The sequence below is a fragment of the Apis cerana genome, linkage group LG10, assembly GCF_029169275.1.
Source record: "Apis cerana isolate GH-2021 linkage group LG10, AcerK_1.0, whole genome shotgun sequence".
NCBI lineage: Eukaryota > Metazoa > Arthropoda > Insecta > Hymenoptera > Apidae > Apis > Apis cerana.
The window spans coordinates 8,932,238-8,959,000 of record NC_083861.1 but is presented as its reverse complement, the minus strand read 5'-3'; the positions used below and the strand labels follow the sequence as shown (position 1 = coordinate 8,959,000).

Sequence of the window (26,763 nt, the reverse complement as noted above, 5' to 3'; positions counted from 1 at the left end):
CGAAACGTATGGATACTCGAGAAATATATATATATATATACTCTGATTTTTAAGAGACGAGGACGATCACTTAAGAGGATCACATGTTGTAAAACGACAAGTGTGTAAAGGACAAACGATAGGCTTTCGCAAAACATGCAAACAAATGCGGTCGTTATGTACAAAAAGAGAGACAGATAGATAGAGAGAGAAAAGTGAAAGACAGAATCGAGGACACCGGCGACGCCTGAAAATTGAAACAGCCGTTTCAAAAGATTCTCTTGTTCGTTGTCTATTAACGTGTACCTGTGCTCTGAAGCTGAGCGGGCGAGCCCAATGCCCCCAGAGGGGAGCCGCCATATCCTAGGGCCGCTAAACCTGCGGCTAGTCCTGATCCTTGTTGCTGTGCCTGCTGCACCGCGACTGCTTGAGCCTGTGCAACCACTGCTGCTGCACTGCACGCCGCCAGACCTGCACCAAAAGCCCGCAACCCACACACGCTCTTAGTTATCAATTAATTTGCCGTACCTTACCGACCTTATACCGTCTATAACCCTAGCGGTAACACCGTTCACAACACATACATACACGCTTCCGGTATCGACAACGAATTCGTACTAACATTTTTTTTTCTTTTCTTTTTTTAGTCACGAGGTTAATATAATAAACGTGACGTGTATACAGACGTATATACAGACAACAGAAAAGTTATTCGACCTTAATATATAAATATATATATATATATATATATATGTATAGGACATGTATATGTAAGAATATGTATGTATATATATATATATAGCAGCTATATGTATAATTGCCTTTTAAAAATTCATCGATGCTTAATTACGTATCATGCATATATATAATGGACTATACATTATATGTATATAAATTTATATATATATATATCTATATATATATATATATATATATGTATTATGTAGGAAAATAGACCAATACGTTGAAGAAAAAAAAAAGATAACACATATCTACAAATGCTGATGAACTGTCCGGTTCGTATAATATTTAATTACAATCTCAACTGTCAACTGTTTCTTACCCAAACATTCTCCGGGTGTTGCGTTACTGTGGGACGTAGGAGTTGGTTGAGAATATAGACTCGGTGGTGGTGGAGCTGGTGGTCCAGGCGGTGGTTGTGACGGGGCTCTGTTTACCAAAACAGGCGCCGGACTGACTAATCTCATGGGGGTCGCGGCTGAGCTTAACCCCCGCACTCCGCCCATCACGATGGATCCATTTTGATCGTAATACGCTGGTATTACCTGATACTGGCCTTGAACCTGTGCGCAAAAATGTCAACATATAATACAAAAAAAGAGAGAGAGGGAGAGAGAGAGAGAGAGAGAGAGAGAGAGTTATGTTACATAGTCACGACTCGATTCATTTGGAATAAAAGAGGATTCTCATTCCAAGAATAAAATTTCCGCTCTGCTACCTTCCACGTACGTACGATACAGGAAACTTTTGGAATGTTAATAAGGCTGGCGAATCGGTGCTCGAAGTTTATATTTAATCTCCACGGCCAATCTTAATCGAGAAACGTGTTACGAACGTTTGTTACGTGTGTGTGTGTGCGAGCGTGTGTGAAACTGCACAATGTAAAACGTGGATCGGCAATAAACTTAAATAAATTCCGCGACAATAGGATTTATTTCTAAGCGGGCTGTAGCAAGTAGGTTGCGTCCATTCGGAGAGCAAGCGGGCTAATTAACTTGCTTACACTCTGGGCCAAATTATTTGCAGTGTCTTGAGCGACAGCTGCCGCTGCCGCGGCCGAGGATGGTGTAAGCGGTCTCCTAGGTGGTGGTGGAGCTGCAGCTTGCGGAGGAGCCTGAGGCAACAATCCGGCCGGGTAAACCCATGGCGCGACTCCATAATACTGTGGCACAACTGGAGGTGGTGCGCCGGCTATCAACGCTCCGACGTACGGTTCTTGTCCACTGATCACGGTGTACGGTGCCGTGGGAAAGTTTTGTTGTTGTTGTTGTTGCTGTTGCTGCTGCGCCTGAGAGGCGGCCAAGTATTGCTGCTGCTGCTGCTGTTGCTGCTGCTGCAGCAGCTGTAACTGTTGCGGGGTGGCTCCTTGCGGCTGACTTCGGAACAATTGCTGTAACAAAAGTGTTCGAGATCACTCGTCGATCGACGGCGAATCCAACAATTTCTCCTATAAGGTTCCAAATTTCGTAACGATTCGGATCGGGGTCTAAGTTACCAGAGCACAGGAGTGTAAGTGTTTCATTAGATTCGTGCGCGGGAAGCTACAAATAATTTGTACGTTTCCTGGCTGTTTATTAATTAACCACTCGCTGGTGGTAATCCATTAAAACGGCGCGTTCAATTATTAATGAGACGTTACTGGGAGAATGCGAAAAAGAAAGGGATCGGATATAGGAGAGATAGATGGACGGGCGATTGGGAATTTTTGGCGGTATATACGTGGCGGGCGTGCGAAACATTGCGAGGTGACGTCATCTCGCCTCGTCCCCATCGTCTTAATTTATTCGACAATGGCCGGCGAGCGTTTCAGCGAGAGGAACCGTGGGCAAAACTCCAATCGGAGATGGACAGAGATCATTGCAGAGGAGCGTCGGGAAAGGAGGCGTCGGGGGAGACGCGCATACACATACGCACACGTATCGAGTCGTTGTTACCCACGATGGTAACGTAATCGTTTTCTCCAGGGCTCGATGACCGATGACACGTTCCTGTTCCCGGGTCGAGAGAATCGGAGCGACCGGCCAGGTTTGAAGTTTCGGATCAAGGTCGAAAGATGGGAGAGAAGAGAGGGAGGGAGGGAGGGGAGGATCGTCCGCGTCGAGATAGCCGGTGTAAAAGCAACGTTAAAGCCGTGGACGACCAAAGCCTAGTTGGCTTGGGTCGACGACCCCCTGCGGACGTTCACCGACGAGCGTTCGCCTCTATGTTCGCCGGTGTACTCACTCCGGCTCTAATTGACCGACAAACGCGCTACGAGGTTTGACCGTGGCGGGACGTGGTTCGTTGGAGCAGAGAGAGAGAGAGAGAGAGAGAGAATCGCGTCTAGTCCAGTTCCCATTGGCTTTTATCGGGTTCGAAAATCTTCGTGTTCCACCGACGAGCCGGCTTTCACCGACCGAACCAAACAAACATCGTACAAGTTTCTTACGTGGAAAAATCCGTGGGGAAAGATCGGATAAGAACGAATTCCAACGAAGAAAGGTTTGGAGCGGAACGCGTTAAACGCGTTACGTGAACGCTAATTGCAAGGATTGCAAAACGAATTACGAGAGAATAGTTGTTTCGCGTCAACGTTTCATTTAACGTCGGAGAGAAGAATGCATCGGGTATCTTTTGTCGAGTAATAATACTTAGCTTTACTCGTTACGGCAAGGGAGGGGGAAGAGGGAGGGCGACGACCACCTACGACCACTTTTTTTCTCCCGTACCATCATTAACTTTGACCATAAAAATTATCCCTCCGGACTCCCTTAACGAACACAACGATCTGTGTCTAAATAAATAGGCATTGTTCCGTGTAGGTTGTTGCTCCGCGTAGAAACTTGAACCATTCACGACACGCTCTAGCCCTCCGAGTCAGCGATGCGTTTCGGGTATTAACCTCTTCCGGAAGCGAGCTCGAGCTTCGCAGCCAAGGCCACGGTTACGTTGATTGTTCCATACGCGAACCTTGGACACCCCTTCCCCCTCTTCTCCTCCGATCTCCTCCGATTTCGTCGTGGCAAAGAAGAACACGGACCGAGAAAAGTGGTTTCGAACGTCGCTCCATCGCGATTCTTCGATCGCATTTAAATCGTCAAATGTAAAAGTCGAGCAAAGTGTTATTGAATATCGTGGACGTATCGTAAACGATCGATAGGAGGACGCGCGATGGAAAAAATTTGAAAATCTCGACGAGAGAGACCCAGTTTCGATCAACTTTGACCTACTTCCTTACCATTCCGTGTAGAGATTTGGAGCATCAAGAGCGGAGAATTGACTGGGGCCTGTATTTATCTTTCGCCTCGACGACTGTCTTCTGTATTCCTATTCGAGGAAGAATCGTCCCGATTCTCTCGACCATCGTAATAATAATAATAATAATAATATTATGATCGATACATCTAACAACTGTTTAATAACACTGTGTATTCTATGATATTGATCGACGACCTGACCCATGCGACGATACGAGGCGAGATACGGATCAGTAGATACTCGAAACCCCGCTCTTCTATCTTTCCATCTTATCCACCGTCGATTAAGTTTCGATTCGCTCGACACCGCGTCCCGAGTTCTTCATTTTCCAACAAGTGTTCACAAGTGCGCTAGAGATTAGGAGAGAGAGTGAGAGAGAGTCGAACGAGACAGGGTCATGGTTTGGTGATGGCGTGTCTGACTCGTGATCGACACACCGCGAGAGGAGAAGCGCAGAAAAGAACGGTCGTCGAGAGGCTACTCGATTCGCGCGGCACAATTTTGAATGGAAAGTTGCAGCGGGAGCCATTAGCCGCAGAAGTCATTAGTGCCCTCGAACTAGAGGAAGAGGTGAAAACGAACGCCTAAATGGAAATCACGGTGATTGCGTTTGAAAAGGGTTGAAGGGAAAAAAAATGGGGTTGAACCTCGACACACAGGGAAGCGGAGGGGAGGGGGGACCGTTTGATTTTGGACAAGGGTTGGGAAACAATGGCCGAGAACATTGTTGTAGGTGAGAGAAGAGGGCTGGGATACGTTCCTGGAAGTGTGACTCACTGTTGAATACGTAAGGTTTCCGCCGGCGGCTTACAAATCCGCGCTACAATACCGGCCTATTGATTCCTCCTCCTCCTCCTCTTCCCTCTCTCTCTCTACACGTTCGAGTATCCACACGCTGAAGAGAGGAATCTGGCACGAGTCGACCGTGACAATCGTTGCCAGATTTTTCGAAAACCCTCCTTCCGGGCATTATCCCGTCCTTAATGGCCGAGTTTTCCGCGCTTCCACGATCCCACCATCTTTCCACTCTCGTATTCGCTGCTAATCCAATGTACACGAGTACGCGCTCGACTACGACTACGATATAGAGTGGAGAAACGGGATGGATTAAAGGTTCGGGCGAGAGCTCGGGGAAATTCGGGGCTCGTATAACAGGTATTTCAAAGAGCGCGATTGCCTCTTAAAAAGTGGGGAGCGGATACGTAGCTTATCGAATCGCGGTAGGCAGAAGATAAGAGCGTTAAAAGGAGGAGGAGGAGGCGGAGATTTGGGAAGGAAAGGCGCGGGGGTTGCGGAGAGTGGAGGAGAATGAGAAGAGAATTGGCGAGAAGCCCGTGGTTCGATTACCGACGGCAAAAGCGGCCCCGCAACGAGGCGTAATCAGTGATATAAGAACCATTAAGAGCGAGGAGATATTCGTTACTAAATCCCTCCGCAACGCGGTCGTGAAAACGGGTTTAGCCCGGGACGAGGAGGTTCAACGAACTTTCGAGCGTGCTCGTTTGACTTTCAAAACGGCGTGCTTCGAATGGTAACTTTAACATTTACCACGCGAAACGCGCCTTTCTTTCTTTCTTTCTTTCCTTCGCGCGAACCGAAAACGATCGATTTCGAGGATCGAGCCATCGAAATTTTTCGACCGCGGCCGCCACCGCGATGTTTCTCGCTCGGTGAAACGCTGCTCTCTCTCTCTCTCTCTCTCTGGAAAGCAGTCCGGTAAAGCTCGACCAACTTTACGGCCCCGGTGTTGTATTGTGTCGCAGCAGATAAAATAAAACGGAAAAGACATCGTTCATTGTCTTTCTTTTTATTTCTCCCCTTTTCTTGTTTTCATAGTCGAACAACAATCACCGGCGCGTGATTGCACTTTCGACGTGGCGGAACGCGTTACTACCGGCCGACCCTTCCAAGAGAGGAAGAGAAATCGTTTGGACGGGCGACGCGATAACTTTTGTCGTTAATACATAGCGTGCGGTGTTGTTTCCCTTCGTGTTCTACACGCGTAAAACTCGCGGGGCATGGAAAAAGATCGATGTAATACGGGCATGAAACGGGTCTCTCGAATCGGAGCATGTATCCGCCGCCACCAGCCCCCTCACAACCGTTTTATCGTTTCGCATTGTCACAATCGCGAGAAACTTTGATAACAGCGCGGATATCGTTGTTGCCGCACAGTTTCGATAACGCATTTTAGTTTTCATTTTAGTTTCACCGTTGACACTGCGAACACGCTCGATTCACCGTTATTACCGCTCCGAATCCCGCCGGCCAATCTTTTCCACGCGCTTATTACCGAACTTGACGGGAAACCTTTCGAGAAACGTGTCGATACAAGATCGCTTATCTTGCATCGAAAGGTCGATATGCACCGATTACCACCGATTATTTTATATATACATATATATACCGTGAATAATAATAGTTCGCCCACTTGCATACGCGAGTATCATACCCACGACCGTTTAAAGATGATTTCATATCGTTTCAAATCGACGATTATACCGTTACACAAGTCTGGATAACGGAATGGAGAGGGGAGCGAAAGAGACACGTTACCTAATCTATGAATTTCATCGGGGGAGGGAAAGAAAAGAAAAGAAAAAAACAAGATTATATCAATCAGGGACAGGGAATCTTGCAAGATCGCATCTGTCCCGACCGAAACGTGCTTTTCAATGCACGATCGATGCTGACGTCAGGGAGCTAACTTGAAAATGGGTTGCAACTAGTAAGTATCGATAGACGGGCTACGCTTCGTTGGCCTTGTAATGTCACGCGTACCTCGATAATTACGTATTCTAAGCCTGGATAGATGGGTGACGCGTGTTGTGCGTTCCCTTCTTTTTCTCGACTCGTGGAAGAAAAAAATAGCTTGTCCCGCGCGTACATCTGATTTTCTTTTCTCTCTTTTTTTTTTAGATTTTCCACATCTTCCACGAAAAGCTCGGAAGCCAGCAGGTGGGGGAGAGGAGCAGGGTCGTTTGCAAACTTTTCGTTTCGAAAAACGAACGTGTTGCGTCAGAGAGAAAGAGAGAGAGAAATGTTCGTGCATCCGCGGCGACTGGTAACGAACGGTGGAAACTAGACGGTAAAACTTTCCACCAGGTTGAATTGAACCGAATTTAGATTTCGGCCTGCACATTACCATATCTCCTAGGCGAGCTCCTGTATTATTGATTCCGAACCAAACGGGTCTAAAGTCGCTATTCCGTTTGGTTAGAGTAACGCCGTAGCGAACCGAAGACGAGTTTCGCTGAAATTTATTAACATTTCGCGGCGAGCAACGCCATTAACTTGCTTTGATTGCCGCCAATCTGAATATCAACCTTGAACGACCGTTTTACGAGCCCTCGCTGATATTTCGCTCGGCTCGAGGCGAACCTGCGCAACGTTCGCCACTCGTCGAACAAAAAGCGCACGGAAGGAAAGGGAAATTCTCGAAAGGAAAAAAATCGAATTTCTTATTCGAGGCTTAATCAAGAGGAGGGGGGCCATCTCCTCGAGATAGATCTCGACGATTTCGCTTTTCGATCGACCGACAAGGGATGAGAGAAACGAGAGAGGAGAGAAAAAAAAACGGTTCGAGACTCGGTGGGAAATGCGGCGTGAAAAGCGGGACGCGTGGTATCGATGAATCGAAAAAAAGCGACGACGAGACGTCGAGGAGCGGGGAGAATCCGTGAAACCTGGGCTGTTTGCGTGAAATAAAAGTACAACGACAAATAGCGGAGAAGCCCGTTACTTAACCGCTTCGGAGCACCGTTAACTCACCTGACTGCGTGTATGGAATATACAGGGTGTCTCCTCCGTGTATATTCCCAGCTCTGTGCGTGTACGATACGAAACGGGACGATGATTCTCGATCGATCTAAATGCATCATCGCGACGTATATATATATATATATTCCACGATCCCAATCGTATCGCGGCCTAAAATTAATTACAAGAAAAGTCTGGCGAATTTAGCGTTTTCTCGACAACAACGGCGAGATTAATTGAGCCGAACGGCCTTTTATCACGAATTTCCTCTCGAATCGATCGTTGCAGAGAGTTCCAGAGCGGAAAGGAGGGGGAGAGCACGAGTCACGATCACGGGTCTGTTTTATCGTCGGACAACGACAACTCTTTTGCAACAACGAGAATGAATATTATATTCGTTGGAACAAGTGAATTCCGGTTTACTTTTACAGAAGCCGAGCCGAGCTCGATTCGAGAACGCTCGGTTCGATAGCTATCACGAATAATCGGGGACGCAACAATTAAAAACGATATGAACAGAACCCGGTGAATGCAGCAGAATGGATTATTCGTTCCTTGAGGCGTTTTATGCGCGTCTATCGACGGAAAGAAGAAAAAAGACAGGAACGACGACGACGACGACGACGGTAGCAAAGATAGCAATCCAGGATGAATTCTCGTTTCGGATGGAAAGAGGTCAAGGGTCGAGGGTGTCCGATTGCAGGGACGATTTGCAGAGACGTCGATCGTTTCCTGGAATTACCGCCGCTTTCAGCGGCGTGCCGTATTTCGAGCGGTGTACAAGGCCGGAATTCGCAGAGCTTGCCGGTATTTCGCTCGCAGATTTGACCGAGTCATGAACTTGGCCAGTATTCCAGTCCGGTTTCTCATTGACCGTAACGCGGCTGCGTTCGTTCCGCGACGTGAAATCGCGTGCAGACGTTGTACGATTAAAGCGGTGGAATGACTAATTAATCGGGGAGAAAACGTCGTTGCGTGTTTGGCCGCTCGATACACCTCGATTCAAAGGAGGGAGAGAGAGAGAGAGAGAGAGCGATCGAGGGTTGGAAAACGAAGGGGAAATTTTGAATTGGATAGGAAATCGGAGGAAAAGGCAGGTTGGACGGGGAAAGTTTTCGAATACTTTTTATCCGCCGCGGCGTTGAGCGCGGTTTGGCTTGGGTGGACAACGAACGAGTGGTTAACAGTGTTGTAAAAGCTGTTGTTTCACAATGGCTGCTACCGTTCGTTCCAGATAACGAGGCCCCCATCCCGCTTACCAACTTTCTAAGCCGTGCAGCAAAAGCAAGGGGTCCGATCCGTTCTTTTCCCGGTACAAATCACGCGATCGCGGGCCCAGCTACGTACATACGGTGCGCCCGAGCGTGTTTGTGTGCCGGTTGCGGAGAACCGCTGGTGTTAATGTTCCATCGGCAGAAACCGGTTCCCCAGACACCGGGAATCGATCGAATTGACCCAACCTCGCTCCACGCACGATACCCTCCTGACTTTGTACCGTTCACCAACCAACCAGCCACCGAAATGAATCCTTCTTTTCGCGTCGCGTGTTTCGTTAACGTCATCCAGGAAGAGTATACAATATAATCCGTCGCGATACGTTTATCCTCTTTCTCGAAAAAATAAATAAATAAATAAACAAATAAAAGATAAAAAGAAGCAAGAAGTTATCATCGAATGTATTGGGACAGGTTGAACGCGATGTCGAGACCTAATATACAGCCGGAACGAAGAAGAATCGGGTTACTTTTACGGACGCGTCATGGTCACCCGTTCCTACCCATAGTTATATACCGTTACGCGAAACCTTGGCGAATCTGAACGGTTAAAAGGCGATCTCATTCAGGCGATAGACGCCAGTTTCGTGGGACTCGTAACTCGCTACGAAAAAATGAACGTGGAACGGGTTCACAATTATCGAGCTACTCCATAGACGTATCCGCATCGGACCCTCCGAAGACAATGGCTATTGTAACCGTCTATTCGTGGTTCTCGTTCGGTCTCTCGGCACGCACCGCGGCCTCTCCCGTTATAAGCGCTACCTACCCTAGTTTGCAAAATTCAATTAAAATAAACTCTCTCGTCGGGACACGCGTCCTCTTATCGGTGACGGACAATCCCACGGGGGAAGGGTGGGGAAAAAAGTTGAAAGCAAAAAAAGGGAAGGGAGAGAGAAGGTGGATACAAAAAGGAAATGAGCGAGAGAGAAAAAAGGCGGAGGGAAGGCAAACTCGACGAAGGAGAACTCGCGTGATAAGGGTTAAAGCCACACCTTGATACCAGATACCCCTTCGCGGTAGCTTTTAGCCAAATGACGCGGATTTTATTATTGGATGGCCTTTAAGGGTGCGGCCAGGTTATCCTACCATAGTCTAATGGGCCGTTAACCAGCCCCACCTTCCTCTTGGCATTCTTTTTCCTTTTTTTTTTTTTCACCCGTGGCATCCGTTATGTAAAATTCGTCATGTAAAAAACACGGGTCGACCTCTGACACGCGACTCATATTCATAAAGAAAAAAAGAAAGATCCACGAGAAGGATCCCTTTTTTTTACCCTCAATCAACAACCCTTCGTCTTCCCTCCCGTTCGAATCCGAGATTCACGTGTCGCGAGAAAAGTAGCAGTGAATGAGGTGAAATTAGGGATGGCAAATTGGCTCGTGGCTGACGATATTACTTGGAGAGACAAAGAGAGAGAGAGCGTAGCTTTTGAGACGAGAGAAATGGTAACGATGAAAGAAATCGAAATCTCGGCCCAGCTCGGGAAATATCATCGTGTTTGAACAAATATAGGATCCGTGAAGGATCGGTCGTGAAAGCGTGTCGGTGGGAAATATTCCGGCGAAACCAACGCCGTGTAATTGTTCCCGAGGAGAAAAATCGATTGGCGAAGAAATTCGAAAGTTGAAGACCGATTTTGTCGCTGGAACGTGAATGACGTTCGAAGAATGGAAAAACTGTGAAAGAAATTAGAGGAAGTCCAGCGTGGAAGCGTACACAAGAAAGCGTGTCGTTGGTGGAAACCGTGCCGAATACTTGCTCATCAACACGAGAATAATTTCTACCCGAGAGATATATATAATCGTTTACAATTTTAGCTGTAGAAATATCTTTCTTCCCTTACGATCTTAATTTATAACGTACGACAGGAAAGTAAAAAGCATCGATTGTGTTCAAAAAATTTCGAAAGGATTTCCGATCCTTCCTTCTAATCCTCCTTTTGATCCTTCGGTTACAAAACGTAACAAAGCAGATCGAAAACGTACGAGTGTTAAAAATATCGGTATACAGATTCGTGTCTGGAACGAATTCGTCGATACCTCGTTCGATACCGTCGTCGGTTGATTGGCGGGGGACAACCCCTTTCCCCCTCGCCGCGGATTTCCTGCGCAAATTCGTTTCGGGCAAATTCGTTGTCCGTGGGCTCCGGAACGAGTTCATCGAGACGACGTTTGGCGAAGGAAACTGGGCGGAGGAAAGAGAGCGAGGTGAGCCAATTAGTTTTATTAAGGGGGAGAAGAGAAATCGGCGTGGGCGTCGTGGCAACGTCAGACGAGCGAGGAAGGTCTTCCCTGGATGGCGCCGCCGATTTTATTAGACCGTTATCGTCCACCGCACGGAATATTTGTCTTCGGCTTCGCCTTTTTGTCGGCCACTTTTGCTCGGCCTTCTGCGTTGCTGCCACGCGGCCTGTTACGCGGTGGAACACGACACGCTCGCCCGTCCCTCTGTACTCTCTATTTTCACGTAAGCGCGGTACACGCGTCATCCACGCCCACGCGAATGCGCGCAACGTCACATTCGAGCCGAGTCTTGGAGCGGGGAAGAAGGCAAGTCGGCTATCGGAGATTTGTCAGATAACGTTCCTCGATGACCCGATAAAATGACTAAATGGGCGAACTGGAATCGGAACGGAGTCGAGAAGGGCGGAGGGGAGGGATATATCCATTTCTCACGAACCGTTCAAACAGCAACATCGGCGTATCAATATTTGTCCGTTCCACGTCCCGAGTTTACCTTTTCTTGCGTGTGCGCCGCGGAAGCGTTATCGAAGACGATAACGCCTCTGTTGCGTCTATCAATTTTCTAATCTCTCTGTTTCTCTCTTTTCCTTCCTCCTTGTTTTTTTACTTCGCTCGATTTTCCCCTGCTGCTCTCGTTCCCAAGATTTGTCACGCCTATCCGATCTCGCGATCTGCAATCGGCGAACCTAGAAGCGGGGGGGATGATGGTTGTGCTCGTTAACGAGGATGAACGGGAATCGATGAATTTGTAATCGTAAGAGTACATCGAGCACGTAGAAAGGGAGGAAAGGTGGCAGAGGGGAACACTGTCGAGGAAAAAAAATAAATAAACGATACGATAAACACATGGAAGAAGCGATTAATATCGGCGAAGATATCGGCGCTGATACCGAGTGGAAAGGGTATAAAGAGAAAGAGAGAGAGATGGAAAGAAGGAAGGGGAATAAAGAGGAAAGAGAGAGAGAGTAGAGAAACAGGTCCTCGTCGAGCATGGGGGTTGATTTTAATACCCCCTAGGGAGAGAGGGGTTGTGGATGTGACCTTTATGAAATGCTACAACCTTTGTAAGCCCTGATTGCACTTCTTCATATATACACAGGGTGGCGCGCACACCGGCTCGACCGCTTACCCACACGTTGGTACGCAAGATAGTACGTAGAAGAGCGGTATGAAAGCGCGAGCACGTCGGATCGCGTTGTACGTGCACACAAAGCGGGCCTAGACACCGGTCTTAGGATCGTCTGGTTTGCACACCGACCATTGTTTTTTCAAACGTACACGTCTCCTCCGACTATACGTGGCTCGCTGGTAATCGCGATCCACGAGAGAAAGATAGATAAACGGGCGGGTATCGAAGGTGAGCCCGGTGCCATCCGACGTTCCAAACGATCGCGCGAATGTATTTGTGTATATCGTGCTCGTAGAGACGACGACGGCGACGTGGGGGAGAATTATCGATCGATGGAAATGGTGCCTCCACGTGACGTTTACATACGTTTAGATAAGTTTACGCGTTCACCTTAGAAGACCTGTCGCCAATCCGAGAGACGCTCGAATCTGGCTTCTCCCTTTGGAAATTACCGCCAGTTTGTAACTTCCTTCGGGAGAGACGGAAACTTTGGCGGACGGAAGAGTAGCTGTTAGATTTCATCACGGCCTGCGCGCGCGCCACTCGCGCCACGAGGTCGAGTTCCTATTCCTTCTTTCGCCGCGCCATTTTTTCTCTTTCTTTCCTTCTCTTTTTTTTTCTCTCTCCTTTTCGCCAAAAGAGAACCATCGATTTCTTAGGGATCGTATTCGATAGGGTTGTTTCTTTCTGTTCTTCGAACGTCCAACGTTGTTTTTTTACAGCTAGAGAGATCGATCGTTTCGCTATCTAAGATACGAGGCGTAAAAAAAAAAAGAAAGAAAGAAAATCGAGGCTGATAGCAAGGTTCGAAGAAAAAGAGGTTGTAATCAGCGTAAATAGAAATCAAGGGAGCAAAGGAAGCGGCGAGAAAATTGCAGGAATATCGTTCCAACTTCGAGCTCCGCTGCGAAACAACGGTACTTCCGCGATCGTAAACGTTGCTTGACCGTTAAGTTGACTCTTTTCGCTTCGTTCAGGAGCCTCTCTCTCTCTCTCTCTCTCCCCCCCCCCTCTTCTTTTTCTTTTCTCGGCAGCTCTATGCGACCAAAGACGTGAGAATTATTTTCATAACGGCGAGGAATCGTGAAAATAAAAATAAACGATGAATTTGTGAACCGGTCGAACCGGGCTATCGTAGAGACAACTCTCGTGAAAGAAACGTAGGCGCTGCAATTCGTCGATTTATTTACCAATCCTCGATTCTCGAAAGATTACGTAAGCGAAAGGCGGTGGTTCTCTTAAGAAAAAAAAAAAAAAAAAAAACTCATCAATATTTGCGGCGTGTTCGAGTCAATATACCATCCGAGAGATAGAATTTAATTTTGTTTCCTTTTACGAAAGAACCTTCCGGCTTATTACCTCGGTCTCAAGGCAAACTATCCGTCTATCCGTCTCCCTTTCTCCGCCCGGCTTTCTCCTTCTCCTCCTCCTCGTCCTCCTCCTCCCTCTCCCTCTCCCTCTCCTTCCTCCCACCGTCGGGACAAACCTCGGTTAAACTTCCATCGAACAAGTTTCAAATGGAATTCTTCTGTCGGCCGTTAATAGCTCGATAGGAAAGAAATCCGTGGTGGTATCGAAACGAAGCGGAATAAAGGATCGAAGGCGGTTGGTAGCGGTTGATGGGCTATGAAAAGCGTCGCGCGGCCGCGCGTACCCGCCGTACAATGCCGGTCTAAATGAAACACGTGAAAATACGCGATCCGTGAACGTGGCACAAAGGAGGAGGAGGAGAAGGAGGAGGGTATCGCGTGAACGTAGCGAGAATCGAATAATAAATTCCTCCCCTCCCTCGTCCGACGTAATAAACGAAAGCGGGTTCGAGGATCGCGTAATACCTATCATCGTGCGAACTCCTCTTCCTTTGAGCAGCACACGCTCGACGACGCGTGGCGTCGCGCCGCTCCAGACCAGAGAAAAACGATCGAATTTCACGTGCGGTCGGCAACCCGTCCAACGAGACGTGGGATGGAGGAGGAACGAGACTTTTTTCCGCCCCCTCTCCAAATATCGCGCACAAATTGACCCATCTCCGTGACCGATTTGATCAGGAGAAGCCTATCGAAGTAATTTCCAACGTGTTTTCTCTGAATTATCGTTGGTACGGCTCGGTGTAAAATGACAGAAGGAACGAAGGACGGGGAACGAGACCGTTTTGTATTCAAACGTCGAGGGAGGAGGAATCGATAAAACGGCACCTCTCTCGAGCGACCTGTAACGATTATTAATCGTGGAACGTATTAACCACGACACGTCTATGCGTCGTTTTCTTCCAAACACAGTTGGAGAAGTAAAGGAGAGCGAAGGGGGAGAAAGAGAGAAAGAGAGAGAGCGGAAGAGGCGGTTTCCGGAGTGAAAAAAGCTAGGAGCGGAAATTCGCCGCGATAAGAATAATCGAGTCCCGCGAACCATCGGCCAGAGGTCTGTTCCTCGAGGTCGAAGGAGCTCGTTAGAAAATTAAACGCGGCTTCTTGTTATTAACGAAACGTTTCGCAGCAAGATGATCGTTTCCTCGATTCACACGTGTGACGCATATGACGCATGCGCGTCATATATATATATATATATATGAATTGCTCGAGCTAATTAGAAAAATTCAGTAAGATGATACGGTAAGATAAGCTGCCGTCCTCTTCTTCGAGAACTCGATAACAGTGGAGATATTCCTTCCGCGAAATAACGCGACAAAAATATCAATCCAACGAGACGATACTCCGATTACGGTGAAACGATTTACGATTAAAAATTTTCTATTATTTGATCCGAGATTCGCGATCCCCGTGTAATCTCGAATTAAATTTGAACCACGGTCGCGAGCTAAAAATTGTTCGGCCACAATATTCGATTACACGACGACGCGTATATATCGCGCTCTGCCTCGAATTCCCCGGTTTTGATTTTAACCGCGCGCGCGGAGGGGGAAAAAAAAAGAAAAAAAGGAAAGAAAAATGGTGAACGAAAGTCGGTCGTCGATCGACCGAGAGGCGAAAACGAAACTAAAACTGAAACTACGACTAAAACTAAAACCGAACTTCCTACCACGTGTCGACGAGGATCTTTCTCGATCTTCGGATTAATCGATCCCACGGTATTGGCGATATTCCACGCGAGTGATAACACGCGCGAGAATGAAAGGGGATCAACGAAAGGGGATCGATCTAGCGGGCGGGGAGGAACTACTATCCGCCAAGTGACTGGACTAGCCACCGTGGTAAAGCGTTCGATGGTAGTTATATCTCTGCGGCGGCAAGAAAAGGCTGCCAACGTGAGAGTGCACGTTGAAGGTGGAGGAGCGCTATCTCACCGTGGTCGCTTGCTCAGCGGTAACGCGAGACCTCTGCGGTAACAAGAGCTGCCCTGGTAATTATTACATTCCCTTCGTGAGACGTATTAAACGTAAGGTAGATTCGCCGCGCGATGGAAGGAAGTGACGCGAGGCTCGGCCGGAACCCGTGAATTATCGCGTCTCTAAACGACGGCGCGCTACCAGAAAGCTGCCAGCTTTATCGTCTAATTAATCCTTATTTATATCGACCAATTTGATAACCGGTCTTTATTTACACGCGATTCGAGCCGATGCGGGGGGAGGGGTGGCGAAGCGACGATCCTCGTTCGTGGATCGAGTCGTATCGAGGCGAGAAGTAATATGGATACGCGACGTTTCTTCTTATAATTTCACGGTCGGAAACGGAGTAAAATATGAGATCGATCGGGGCGGGCATCGAAGCGTGACAAGCGATTATCGAAAGGAATGCGGCGTAACCTTCGAGCAAACGAAAAATCGCGTGATGGATTAAACACCCCGCCTCGTTTTCCACGCGGCAGAAATTTCAGAACCGCGAACAGAAGCGAGTCTGTTATCGCGACCGAAAACGAAACTTCGTTCCTCTTCGGGGAAGATAGAAACGGACGGAACGAGCATGGGACACTCGAATGAAATATTCCACGCGACTATGTGTAAACGTCGGGTCTCCAATTTATTTAAAAGAAGAGAAGGAAAAAAGAGAGAAAGGAAATAAAAGGGAGGAAGAGGGGGATCTCGAAGCATATAGCTCGCTCTTTTCGAAAAGTTGGTTGAACAATCCGCAAAAGAGATGTTACATATTTTAATCCGTTCTTTTCGCGATAAAAAAAAGAAATCAATTCGCGAAGGCCACGACGAAAAGGAAATAATGTTAATTAGCGCGGGGCGTAGTACTTTGGCTGGAGTTCATCGTCGCGTTTTCACTTTAAAATCCCTGGATAAAAGTCCCATTTTCCCCCTCCGTGCTGTTTGCACGACGCTTCACGCGCCTATATTCCTCGGCCTATCTCCTGAAACGGCGAGATCGGAGAATGAAAAGCGAATCGCCGCCGATCTCACCGCGGAATGAATCGTACGAGAGTACCGATAGAGCGCACAAGTCTCTAAGCGAGATATGGCTGAAAGTGCAGCCTTGAATTCACGGCAAATCAGTCGTATGCATAATAAAGCGACATCCCATGGAAACCCTTTCTCTCTCTCTCTCCCTCTCTCCCCCTATCTATTTCGCGTATCTATTTCACTTTCCCGCCGCGCGTTTCAACGGAAAGGAACGATCGCCTGGCATCGTTTTTCCCCTTTTTATATCTTTCTCGAATTGGCAACGATCTGTGAATCTTACGGGGGATACATACGTGCTACTACCACTACCACTAGGATCCGATTTCGAGCTCGAGCCGAGGGATTTTATCGAGAAGCTATCGTTCTCGCTTTTCTCTTTTTATTTAGAGGAGCAACGATCGGGCCACCACGTTGAAGAGAGAAGGAAAAAAAAGTCCAGGCGAGGCGTTCGATGTTTAAAACATTCTCGAACCGTGGATCGTGGACACGACCGAGTTTACGAGAGGGAAGAGGAAGCGGAGGCGGAGGAGGAGGAGGAGGAGGCGGAAAACGTGGAAAAGCGAGCGAGCAACGATCGATCGCGCTCGAAACACTTTCACGGCGAAAAGGACGCGGAAGTAGATAAGGACGAAACGTGTCAAAAGGAAGGCGGGAATAACGAAAGCGCGGTTACAAGCTCACGGTCCTCGACAGCTGGTTGGTTTTCTGGCTAGTCAATGCCGTTGCGTTGCACAGACAATGCACCATAGAAATTGCCAGATGCATCTACAAGTGGCTCCCGTTCCGGAAAGGAAAACGGCGTCGAAATACGTGGAGCACAACGTTTCCTATCGATCGCGCGGAATCGCGCGCATACGTGTGGATCACGTGCAGAACGTGGCCGGCTGTCCTCGTCGTTTCGCGTCCATCGATCTAATCGCCTCGTGCTGCACTTTTCCCCTTTTTTCTTTCTTCTTTTTTCTCGATATCGAGAAAAAAATCGATATCATCCGATAGATCGGATAATAAATTGCTCGATCGGGAGAGTAGATAATTTTCTACTAGATAACACTAGATAATAAATATTTCAATGGGCGACGAAGAGACGACTATTGATAAATTATTAGAGGAAATTATATACATATATATATATACACTGTGAAAAGGGACAGGTTAAATCACTCGGGGAATGCACGTTTTCACGCGTTGAAAGTGGCTCGTTTCCCGCGCACAATCGAACATGTTGACATTGGCAGTCGCTGCATAAATCCTGCGAGGCGTATAAATAGACCTCTCTCGTTTGCAAAGGAAAGGTCGTTACTGAATGTACCACGAGTTGCAACCTCCGCGTCTCTCCGGATAGAGAGAACTCGAGAGGTGGATGGCTCGATGACTTAACCGGTGAAGTACGCGAAAACGCGAGTTCGCCTCGGCTCGCTTCACTGGCCACCTCGCGAATTGGGTCGCGTCTGATCGCGCGCGCAGAAATATCTTATGCAATCGGCGGGGACGATATCGACGACATTTGATCGTTAACGCGATAAGAATAATCTCTGGTGCCGCGCAAAGGGGGAAAAAGAAAGCAGAAAAGGAGAAGAAGAGAGGAAGAGGAGGCTTATTACTTTAAACTTCGCCCCCGTCGTCCGGACGTTTAATAATCCGAGGCCGATTACAACGAGAGGAGGGGGAGGGTTTATCGAAATAGATTCTCTTTTTTCCTGGTTGGCATACTTGGGAGCTGAAAGGATCGTCGTCTTCTTGAGAACTCCTCGAGTTCCGGGTCTCTGAGGCAAGAAGCGAGCGGTTTGTGCAATAGCCGATGCAACGGTATCGAAGAAAGACGGGCAGGGGAGGAGATGGCGAGAGGGGAAAGAAAAAGGGGGCTCGAGAAGCCCTCCACTGTGTTCTTAGCATTCCATCGAGAATCGTGGCTCGCGGTTAGACTAACCACCGAGTAGAATTGTGTATATACCAATCGCGGAAGAAGAGGGTTTTGAAAGACGACGAAAGGAGCCGGAAAACCCGACCATTCGAGAAGCACGCGCCATTGACGCGCCTCGATATGCTCCGATATATGTACATATTCCCTATAGGATTCCTGAAATCCAATTGGCGTTAAACGCGGATCAACTGCCGACCAATCGTTCCCTTCCATCGATCGTATCTATCAAGCGTCATCTCGTTATCGAACGATTCCACGATTATCCGGCCAACAGCTTTCGTACGTCTTCATCCCAAAACGATTAATCGCACGACTCCTCCAACGGCGTCGCGCCAACCTTGCCTCGCGTAACGAAATATTCCCGCGCGTTTCGAAATTGCCGCTAATTTACGTACACGCATACATACATGCATGCATGCGCACACCATGCCGCGAAGTAAGAAAGAAGGGATCGAGAGAGAAGGATAAAGAAGTTGGAGAGAGAGAGAAATCCGGTGGAATGGAATTGTTTTATAGGGAGAGTTGCGGGGACGTTATGCGTAAATCGGGCTCGGCGCGATAATTAAATTTCCAGCGCGGTGGAGGGAAAGTGGTGAAAAGAGGCGAAAAGAGGCTGGTAGGCGCAACTCGCGGACCAATTAGGAAGAATTTAACTTTTCCCCACAATGGGGGTAAACGTAAATCGAGCTCGGTATACCTCGAAACCGAGGCGTGGCGTTAACTTCGTTTTACGAGGTTCATTTGTTTTCACCTCGGGCTCGGGCATACGCTAACTTCGATATATATTTCTTTGCCCCCTCCCCTTTCTCCTCCCGTAGAACTTTAAATTTGATTCTCGAATGGGAGAATCGACGTGTCTGCACGGGAAACGCGGTCAAACGCGCCAACCTTCGCGCAGCAACGAATTGGCATTACATATATATATATATGTAACAAAATATACACATAATATAATATATATACACACAGTATATAGAGGTTCTTTTGTCCAGATTAGGATCGGGAACTACTTTGCGTGCTGGCGAGTACGGCCAGTACACCGGCTCAAGGTGGGGCAATAATTAGATTTTCAGGGACGAAGGAAGCCAAGAACGAGGTAGAGGTTTCGTATATCGTCTTCGCGTCGCGACGTCTCCGAGAAGAAAAGAGACAGAAGGAAAGAGAGAGACGCAAAGAGGAAAAGAAGAGAATCTGTTCCACCGATGACGACGATGGCGACCATCTTTTTCTCTCTCTTTCTCTCCCTCTCCTCTCGGGAGGTGGCAGAATGATTATGGAGAGTATAGAGGAAAATCATTATCGTGTGCATCGTTGAGAGAAAGGGGCAGCCAGCGTGATAATTAAATTTCCATAGACGAAGACTGCGGGTGAAAAGGTGGAACGAGAGGAAAACTGTCGGTGGATGGAAGAAGCTCGGGGGGGTAAAAGGTGGAATTATGGTAAACTATGTTCCCTGCGACTTTCGTCGTTACGAATTAAGTCACGCTACACTGCGTACACCTTCTCTCCGCGTCGCCACCCCTTTTTTCCCCTCTCCCTCCCTCTCCGAATAAAATATCCAATGTCAAAAGTCGAGCGGAGTTTTGAAAAACAAAAATTTTCCAATTATCTCGCTCCCGAACCGCCGCGATTTTATTTATTTAATATTATAACCGGTTTGTTGAAAATTCTAATCGGCGTCATTATCGTGCGCGCGATATCATCGACGCGGAGAGAGAGGATATATATATATATACACACGACGAACAATGCGCCTTACAACATTTCCTTCGTGTGAGACACATGGCGAGAGAGAGAGAAAGAGAGTCGTCGTCAATGGGGAAAACGGCGAGTTCGCGCGCAGAAACCGCGGCGGAAAAACCGTGACGGAAACAGTTCTGGATGAAGACAAATATATTGGAGAGGTATTATAAAGTATGCGGCGAAACACGATGCGGTGTTTGCACGCGAGCAACGAGATAAATCGTGGCTAAAGCTCGCCCCGACTGCTTAAACATTTACGCGTTGATAAAACACATTTTCCCGCTGTTATCGCGATGGTAAATGATTCGAATATTATATGCGGCGGTGATAAACGCGGCGCTGGGAGGGGACGCGAAATGGAAACGAAATCGAGTGAAGGATCCCGGGGGAAAAAAATGAATAGAAGAACGTTCGAGCGATCTGAAGCGAGGGGGGAGGGAAAAAAGAGGAAAAGTGGAGGATACGGAGGTAGTTTTGGTAAGGTCACGGTTGAGTACTGCAAGTATCGACGAAAGAGGAGAGGAATCTCGGTGCTCGTTTCGAGTGCTATTTCGTCGCCGCGCCACGTTCGAGAGCGGCCGCGTGTCGGAAGTATCGAGGATATTAGCATATCGCGTGCGCTTTCACCGAGGTTATCAAAGACACTCGGCCATACGTCTGGCATGACACGTTCACGTAAGAGCGAGCTCTATTTGTCCAAATGCTAATTACGAAAAGAAAAGAAAAGAAAAGAAAAAGTTCTCCGTTGATAAGAAGATCGCATCCGATTATATCGACCGATTTAACGAACAATTGTGTATAGTCGAACTTAATGTGTCGCGAAACTCCAAACATCGTTAATATCGAAAGCGGACGGGCAGAGAGACGGACAGGTCTAACCAAACACCGAACATTTATCGATCCCCCCCTCCGTATTTCCATTTCATAAGATTCCCCTGGTAGAAACGACGATTCGACAACGCCAACCAGTCGTTCCTCTTCTAACACGGTTATGCATAAATGTGAATTTGACGCATCGCGCACGCAACGGATCGGTAGATTAAAAGCGTGATGGTGGTTCGAGAGAGGTGCTTTCGAAAACCAACGCGCAATCGAGTCACTTAATTAATCGGCGTTAATTAAGACAACTACATTGTACGAACTTAGGAATCCCGCGCAGCTTGTATTATTAATTACCGTTCATAGAGGCACGGCGGTTGAATCGAATTAATGCGGCGGGAAGTCGTCGCGCGCCTAGATGGTCGTCGCTTTCCTTGCGAGCTTGTGCCTCGACCGAAAAAAAAGAAAGAAAAAAAAAAAAAAAAAATTGCACGCTTAAATTTCGCGCAGACGAACAATACGTAACCGGATTTCTGCTTCGTAAGACTTTTTAACGACGCGGTCGCCGGTGGTGGAACGTGGAAAAAAAGAAAAGAAAAAAGAAAAAAAGAGAGAGAGAAAGAAGGAGAGGGGAGGGAAAAAAAGATAAAAATATGCGAGGTACCGCAAACACAAGCTCGCTTAGGATCTCCTCGCGCGATTAGTATTCCAAGGAGGTGGGATCGAGTTGCGCTGTGATCGACGAAAAATTTTTAAACTCGGTTAACACACGGTACACGACGCCGCAACACACTCGCTCGGTGTGCGAACGTCACACCGAGGATTAAGGAACTCGTAAACGCGAAACAACCGTTCGTTTTCCACGAGTTCCGTTGAAAACTGTCGTCGTGTCTGCGGGATAAAACACCGCAGTTCCCGTATTCGTTTTCTCTCTTAATTATCGAGTGTCTCACGGTCTTCCGCTTTGAGTTCCTCCCTCTCGATTCTTCTCTCCCTCTCTCTTTTCTACTTTTTCCTTCTTTCTTTCTTTCCTTCTTTCTTCCCTTCCACGAGGGTGAATTAAGAACCGCGGCGGCGGCGGCGACATCCACAGAACCAATTTTCTTCCCCCGGAAAAAATCCCTCTCCTTCTCCACCCCCTCCTCCGAGGGAGGAGAGAAGAGAAATACCGTGGACGTACCGTGTAACCGGTAATCGGAACGTGAAGAGAAGAGAGTATCTTTCGACTCAGAATTGCGAAACGTGTCGCTGAACATCGGCTCCGTGATTCGCGGAAAGTCTGTGTCCGTGTCCGCGACTTCGATTTCTCCTCGTCACACTAACATACGCTCCATCTTTTCGGTTAACACAACGGTGAAAAGTATAACTCGTTTATCGAGAACCTCGATCTTTCCTCCAGTTCCCTACATTTATTTATTTTTTTTTTTTTTTCCCCCCCTTCACTTCTACTACGTTGACTTTAATTCGAGAATAAAAAATTCGAGTAAATTTATTATCGGGTACGATAAACCGCAGGACGAATTATATTCCCCTCTGTTTATCGGAGATGCAATTCTTAAATCAGGACGCGTGTTATTCGAGGTTAAAGCAGGTTACTCGATTATATCTGCTCGGATGTATCGCGATGGAGGGAGAGGGACGGGAGAGGGGGGAGAAGGAGGAGGGCACGGTATGCGCATATGCACGTTCCTGACCTAATACAGTTAAACGTGCGCCGATACACATATTAGCAACCTCATTAACGGGAAAAGTTTAGATATTTAATAGACTAACTTTTTATTGCTCGCCCATCGAAAATAGCGCGCGTGACGGATAGCAACAGCCCCGGCGCTCGGCAATGGTTAAACCGTTCGGAAACTGGACGTAACCGATCTCGTTCGTTTCATTGGCGGCAAGCGGCGCGAGAGGAAGAAAAAAATCGATCGAGATTAACCGTGCACCGTGGCGTTGATTAAAGCATCGATGTTACACACGGTTGTGCCTAGAAACGGTTGCGCCTCGAGCTTTTCCGCGCCGCCGATGAGAACTCGCGTCGCGTAAAAAAAAAAAAGAAGAAAAAGAAAGAGAAAAAACCGCTGCCTCGATCCACGCCGCGCGAAACACGATTTATCCCTTTATTACTTCGAACGAATCCACTTTCCTCCTCCTCCTCCTCCGCTCCTTTCTCCTCGCTTCCTCGATTTTTCGGCCGTGGAACACACGGGATTAGAAAACGTTTCGCGGTCCCGACGCGCATTATAAATAACATTCGCGCCGCGGCTCGTCGTCGAGCAGTCCCCCTCGCCGACGAAATCTTCAATGAACGTTTTTGTCTAATGCCAGCTGATGAGTGCATCGGGCAGGAATCCTGACCGCTTATAAATATCGTTCGCGGCGACGTTCAAAATCGGGTATAGAGGAAGTCGTAAAGAGAGAAAGGAAAGGAAAAGGACGTTAAAGAGGGGTGTGATCGATCGTCGATCACTCCTCCGCCGAAGCGCTTGTTTCGAAAGATCGCGCGCAACCCTTCCTTCGAGCCGGGCGCGTAAATGCGGAGCAAGTGGATTAAGTCTGTACCTTGTCAGCCGCGAGTCGAGCGACCAGGGCCTCCTTGAGAGGGCCCAGCCAATGGTGTGCCCCAACGAAACGCTTGTTCAGCAATTTCGTATGGGGGGCAGCCTGGGCATACACGGTCTCCAGCTCGAGCACGACCATATTTTCTGACCCAGGGCTGAGATTTCCTCCTCCGCTCTTCTTTTTCTCCCCCTAATCCTTCTCTCCCGCTCAGCCAACGGACGGGGCTTCGCGAGACGCTAGCATTTATTATCGCGTCCGCTCCGATAATCGCCTCGAATCTATAGAACGTTCACGTACACACGCGCGCACTAAATTCACCGTGAGGAGAAATAGTAGAAGGAACTTTTTCCCCACTCTCTTCTATTTTCTTCTCTTTTCTTCTCCTCCCTTCCTTCCCTTTTTCCACTTCTTTCCTTCTTTTCTTTTCCTTTCCTTTTTTCACGAACACTTTTTTCAATCGATTCCAGAATCCGATTTCATGTTTTTTTTCCCCCCTCTTTTCCCTTTTCTTCCTTTTTTCTCTTTTTTCTAAAAGTCACCAAGTTCAAGAGGGAAACGGCGGATCGGTGAAATTTTGCGGTAAACCAGCGCGGCAGGCATTCCCCTTTCGATCCGCTGGCGATCACTGTTCCGTTAGAACGATCTTTCGCTCGACAACTCGATGATCGTGAACATCGCTCTCGGCGATACACCGTTCCGATCGCACTGTCAAAAAAGAAGCGATATAGATACGGAAATTACACGGAACCACGTGGTCCCTTGCTCCCTTACTCTTGCACACACTCCCGAAAATTGCACACTGTGTAAAAACGGCGATATCGCTCGACCAGACACTTACGACTCCGAGTACGAACGAGTAACAACGAGGAGGAAACGGGGAGAAGGGAAGGGGAAAAAAAAAAAAAAAGTAAAAGAAAGATCGCAGAGAAGGCACGAGATTACGCGGCTTAAACACGGAAGACCAGACGGTGGCTCTACACCTTCGAGATAGAAGTCACAGTCATTCTGTCACACCGCGATGTTTCTTCGTTGAATAGAACACGCGACGAGTAATAATACGTTCCCCCGTGTCCTTGGTTAATGCGTTTTCAAGCTGTTCGAGCTTCCTCGGTGGTATCCAAGTGTGCTTCGACGAAAGCGGTGTAAAGAAGAAGAAGAAGGCCGGTTCTCCGTAGCGAGCCGTTAAGTCCAGCGTGATCCGGGCTTAAGCCGCGCTCGCAACGGTTGCCGCATAGAAAGGCAGTTGAGAACTGACTGCCTCCTCTCGAGCCTCCTCGCTCCCATGGCCCGAGCTTTGAGTGACGCGACGCGACGCGGCCGGTGTGACGCGTACACCCCTCTCTCTTCCTCCCTTTCCCGCTCTCTTTCTCTCCCTCTATCATTCCTTTCGCCTCTCCGTTCCTCTCCATCCCAGTCTCTTTCTTTCCCCATCACAGCTCCCTCTCTCGCTCTACTCCTCGCGATCGTTCTCCCCGCTCTCTCCCTCTTTTCCCTCTCTCTCTCTCTCTCTCTCCATCCCGCTCGCTACTCGTGCATCCGTCTCCTTCTCTCTCCCTCCCTCCCTCTCCCTCTCGCTCTATCTCTCACTCCTTCGCTTCTTTCGCTTTTTCCTTCTTTCCGTCTTCTACTCTTTCCCCTTCCCACTCATCCTTCTCTCGCTCTCTCCCTCTCTCTTCCTTTTTCACTAGAAACCCTTTTCTCCTTTCCTCCAACCGTGATTCGCTCCGATCTCAGTCGCGCCAACGAGCCAGACGGCTCGTTCTACTCGTGGAGCACAAGATCCAACGAGAATACAGCCCTCGGAGACTTCTTCACCCTCTCTCTCTCTTCCCTCCCCGTGGACTCCTCTTTCGCCGAGGACACGACAAAGCCACGATTTCGCGGCAAGAGATTCGCCTTGCCTATTTCCAAACACGCAAAACCGATCGACCGAGAATTAATGACCGATTAATCGTCGCGACGCGGCTCGTTCGCGCGTACGCGTCGCGGGTGCACGGCGAGGAGAGGAAGCCGCGTTTCTCGTAACCGATCGCGTTTTTTTCCCCATTCCCAAACGATTTTTTCTGCGCGTTTCAGAAGAACATTTCTCGACGATCGTTACTCGGCAAACAGATTGCACCGGGAGGGCCCTCCTTCCCTTCCAGCCCTCCTCCTCCATTCCCGATTGAAGGGAGAAGAGACTGCAATTCGACGATTTCGAAGGGCCTTCGACTCCGCTTTCATCCGCTTCTTTGACGAGGATACGGCAAACCTCGTGAATCCGGCCATTCCTCCTCAAACATTCGTACACGCTTCGTACACGCAAACGTGAAGGGAATTCGTCCATTCCCATTGAGCAACGTTACGACGCGCTCGAGTGTCTCTGATCGTTCCCGCGCGCGATTAAATTTCGGTTTTTAATTGCGCTCATTTCGATTCCAAGTGAACCGAGCGACGCGATCGCGTTTGTCTGCTCAACTTTGCGCTTCCATTCGACGATTCGTTCGTTTCCCTTTTCCTCTCTCTCTCTTCTTCGCCGCGAGTCGAAACCTCGCGAGACGTCATCAGACATCATCACGGCTCAAGAACGCACGAACGTTTCTACAAAGAGGAATAATCGAGCGACGAATTTCCCTCTCCCCCCTTTTCGATCGAGGGAAAGTTTGAATCCGTTTTACAATTAACGGACAGCCGATAAAGGCAGCCGCTGGAATATTAAAGCATCGAGGCTCGTTTGTTTCCACGGTGAAGACGAGCCTCGTGAGTTTCTCATTCACGGCGACCTATTGGGACGGGAAATGAAATTTTTCTCGCGAGTAGGAAGCCGGCAAGGGTTAAGAAGATCCTGCGCGACGCGACATCGCGACCCCCCTCGATGGTCCGCACGGCCATGGGCTGGCTCTATGGTTATTCTGAATAATTCAGTTGCCCAGTGAAAGTAGCACGAGACTTTGCATGTAATTTCCAATATTGACAGACGTTCCCTGTCCCCGAGGCACCCTTCTCTCTATCCTCTCTAG

At 48.2% G+C, this 26,763-nt stretch overlaps 1 protein-coding gene and 1 long non-coding RNA gene across 7 annotated transcripts in view; one reads left to right on the top strand and one right to left on the bottom strand.

The window, feature by feature from the left end:
- LOC107999505 (pumilio homolog 2) overlaps positions 1–26,763 on the bottom strand; it is a 62,879-nt gene that overhangs the window by 5,467 nt on the left and 30,649 nt on the right. For 4 of the 6 annotated variants that reach the window (XM_062080141.1, XM_028667521.2, XM_062080140.1 and 1 more), the window contains 3 exons: positions 1,724–2,110; positions 1,043–1,283; positions 286–450 (listed from right to left, as the gene is read on the bottom strand). In XM_062080141.1, the coding sequence (XP_061936125.1) occupies positions 286–450; positions 1,043–1,283; positions 1,724–2,110 (793 nt within the window). The remainder of the gene's footprint in view (positions 1–285; positions 451–1,042; positions 1,284–1,723; positions 2,111–26,763) is intronic. The other 2 variants (XM_017059391.3, XM_062080142.1) reach the window with 1 other exon arrangement.
- LOC114577746 (uncharacterized) overlaps positions 5,289–26,763 on the top strand; it is a 33,667-nt gene continuing 12,192 nt past the window's right edge. The window contains exons 1-2 of the long non-coding RNA XR_003698045.2: positions 5,289–6,685; positions 6,877–15,722. This is a non-coding gene — a long non-coding RNA (uncharacterized LOC114577746). The remainder of the gene's footprint in view (positions 6,686–6,876; positions 15,723–26,763) is intronic.